Source organism: Aplysia californica, unplaced genomic scaffold (genome assembly GCF_000002075.1).
Source record: "Aplysia californica isolate F4 #8 unplaced genomic scaffold, AplCal3.0 scaffold00203, whole genome shotgun sequence".
NCBI classification, from domain to species: Eukaryota; Metazoa; Mollusca; class Gastropoda; order Aplysiida; family Aplysiidae; genus Aplysia; species Aplysia californica.
In genome coordinates, this window is record NW_004797473.1 from 1,011,482 (window position 1) to 1,012,724 (window position 1,243).

The 1,243-nt window shown below is 41.1% G+C and overlaps 1 protein-coding gene across 1 annotated transcript in view; it reads left to right on the plus strand.

Annotated features, from left to right (window-relative positions):
* LOC101864227 (splicing factor 3A subunit 1) overlaps positions 1-1,243 on the plus strand; it is a gene marked incomplete in the record, with an annotated part of 28,020 nt that overhangs the window by 20,116 nt on the left and 6,661 nt on the right. Inside the window, 1 exon segment of the mRNA XM_013082989.2 lies at positions 60-199. Within this exon segment, the coding sequence (XP_012938443.1) occupies positions 60-199 (140 nt within the window).

Consider the following 1,243-nt stretch of genomic DNA (forward strand, 5'->3'; position numbering starts at 1 on the left):
CGTCTGGTTTGTTTGTTTGTGTCAGATCGGCTAACATCTGGTTTGTTTGTTTGTGTCAGATCGGCGAGGAGGAGCGCAAGGAGACTAAGGTGGTGTGGGACGGCCACACGGCCTCCATGGAGAAAGTGTCGCAGCTGGCCAGGGAAAACATCTCCATTGAGGAGCAGATTGCCACCATACACAGGGCTAAGGGACTCGTGTAAGTCACCAAAACAATTTTGGTTTGTTTGTTGTTGGTGTTTTTTAAGTTTGGGGTGGAAGGAGAGAATACTTGTTCTATACAGTTGTTGTTGTGACAATTGAGATTCAGTGCTTCCACTCTTCCGTATTTTTACAGAAATCCGTACTTTTTGCTAGTTCCGTACTTGTTCCTCCATAATTATCAACTCCCTCCGTAAAAATCTGCGACAGCGTAGGACTACTGAAATTGCGTAGCCAAAGATCTGTATTCGCCTTCGTATCGTCTTGTATAAGTTACGGATATTTACGGTAATTCTCTCGGCAACAAGTTAATTTTATAGATACCTGCCAGATTGTGCATTTCATGCAATGGGCCATTATTCCGCTTTGCCCCTTGCATTCATTCGAGTCGGTCGGCAGTACATTTTTTACCTGCAGATTGATCCAAATCTGGCGAACTTTTTGTGCCACTTTCCTCCTTTCTGTCATTCCCTCTTTCTATCCGTCTATCTTTGGATTGTTGCCGTGGCTGGAAAATCTGCGCGTTGATCAAGTATATTGACTTGTGATCTAAGACAAAAAATTAGTGTCAGAAATAGTCTTTTTTGGAAATTTATTGTCTAGATCTAGAGAAATTATCAATGCGTAGATTCTACGGCACGGGAACGCGATAACAGCCGCGATGAAAGAAATTTGTGCTAAAACTACTAAAACCAAGAATAATTCGAAGCGGTGTTCCGAGGTTGTGACATGCGACAATCAGACGTGAAAATTGAGGAAAATTAGGGTGTACGCTGGGTAACTGTATTGTGAAGGTACATATCTATTCATTATTCCCAGGTTTGCTTTCTGTCAGTGGTGCAATGACAAATTAATTGAATTATCGTAGCAATGGAAGGGGAACCTGCTTTTAAACATTGCCAGCAATGAAAAGATTTGTTTTTGAAGAAATAAAACAAGACAAAATCTTGGTGAAAAAAGAGGTAGTATGGGTTGTTGGCTATCTCTTCAAACAGGCTCCCAAATGCCATTTTCAACCCTTGAAAAGTACTAAATTTCAATT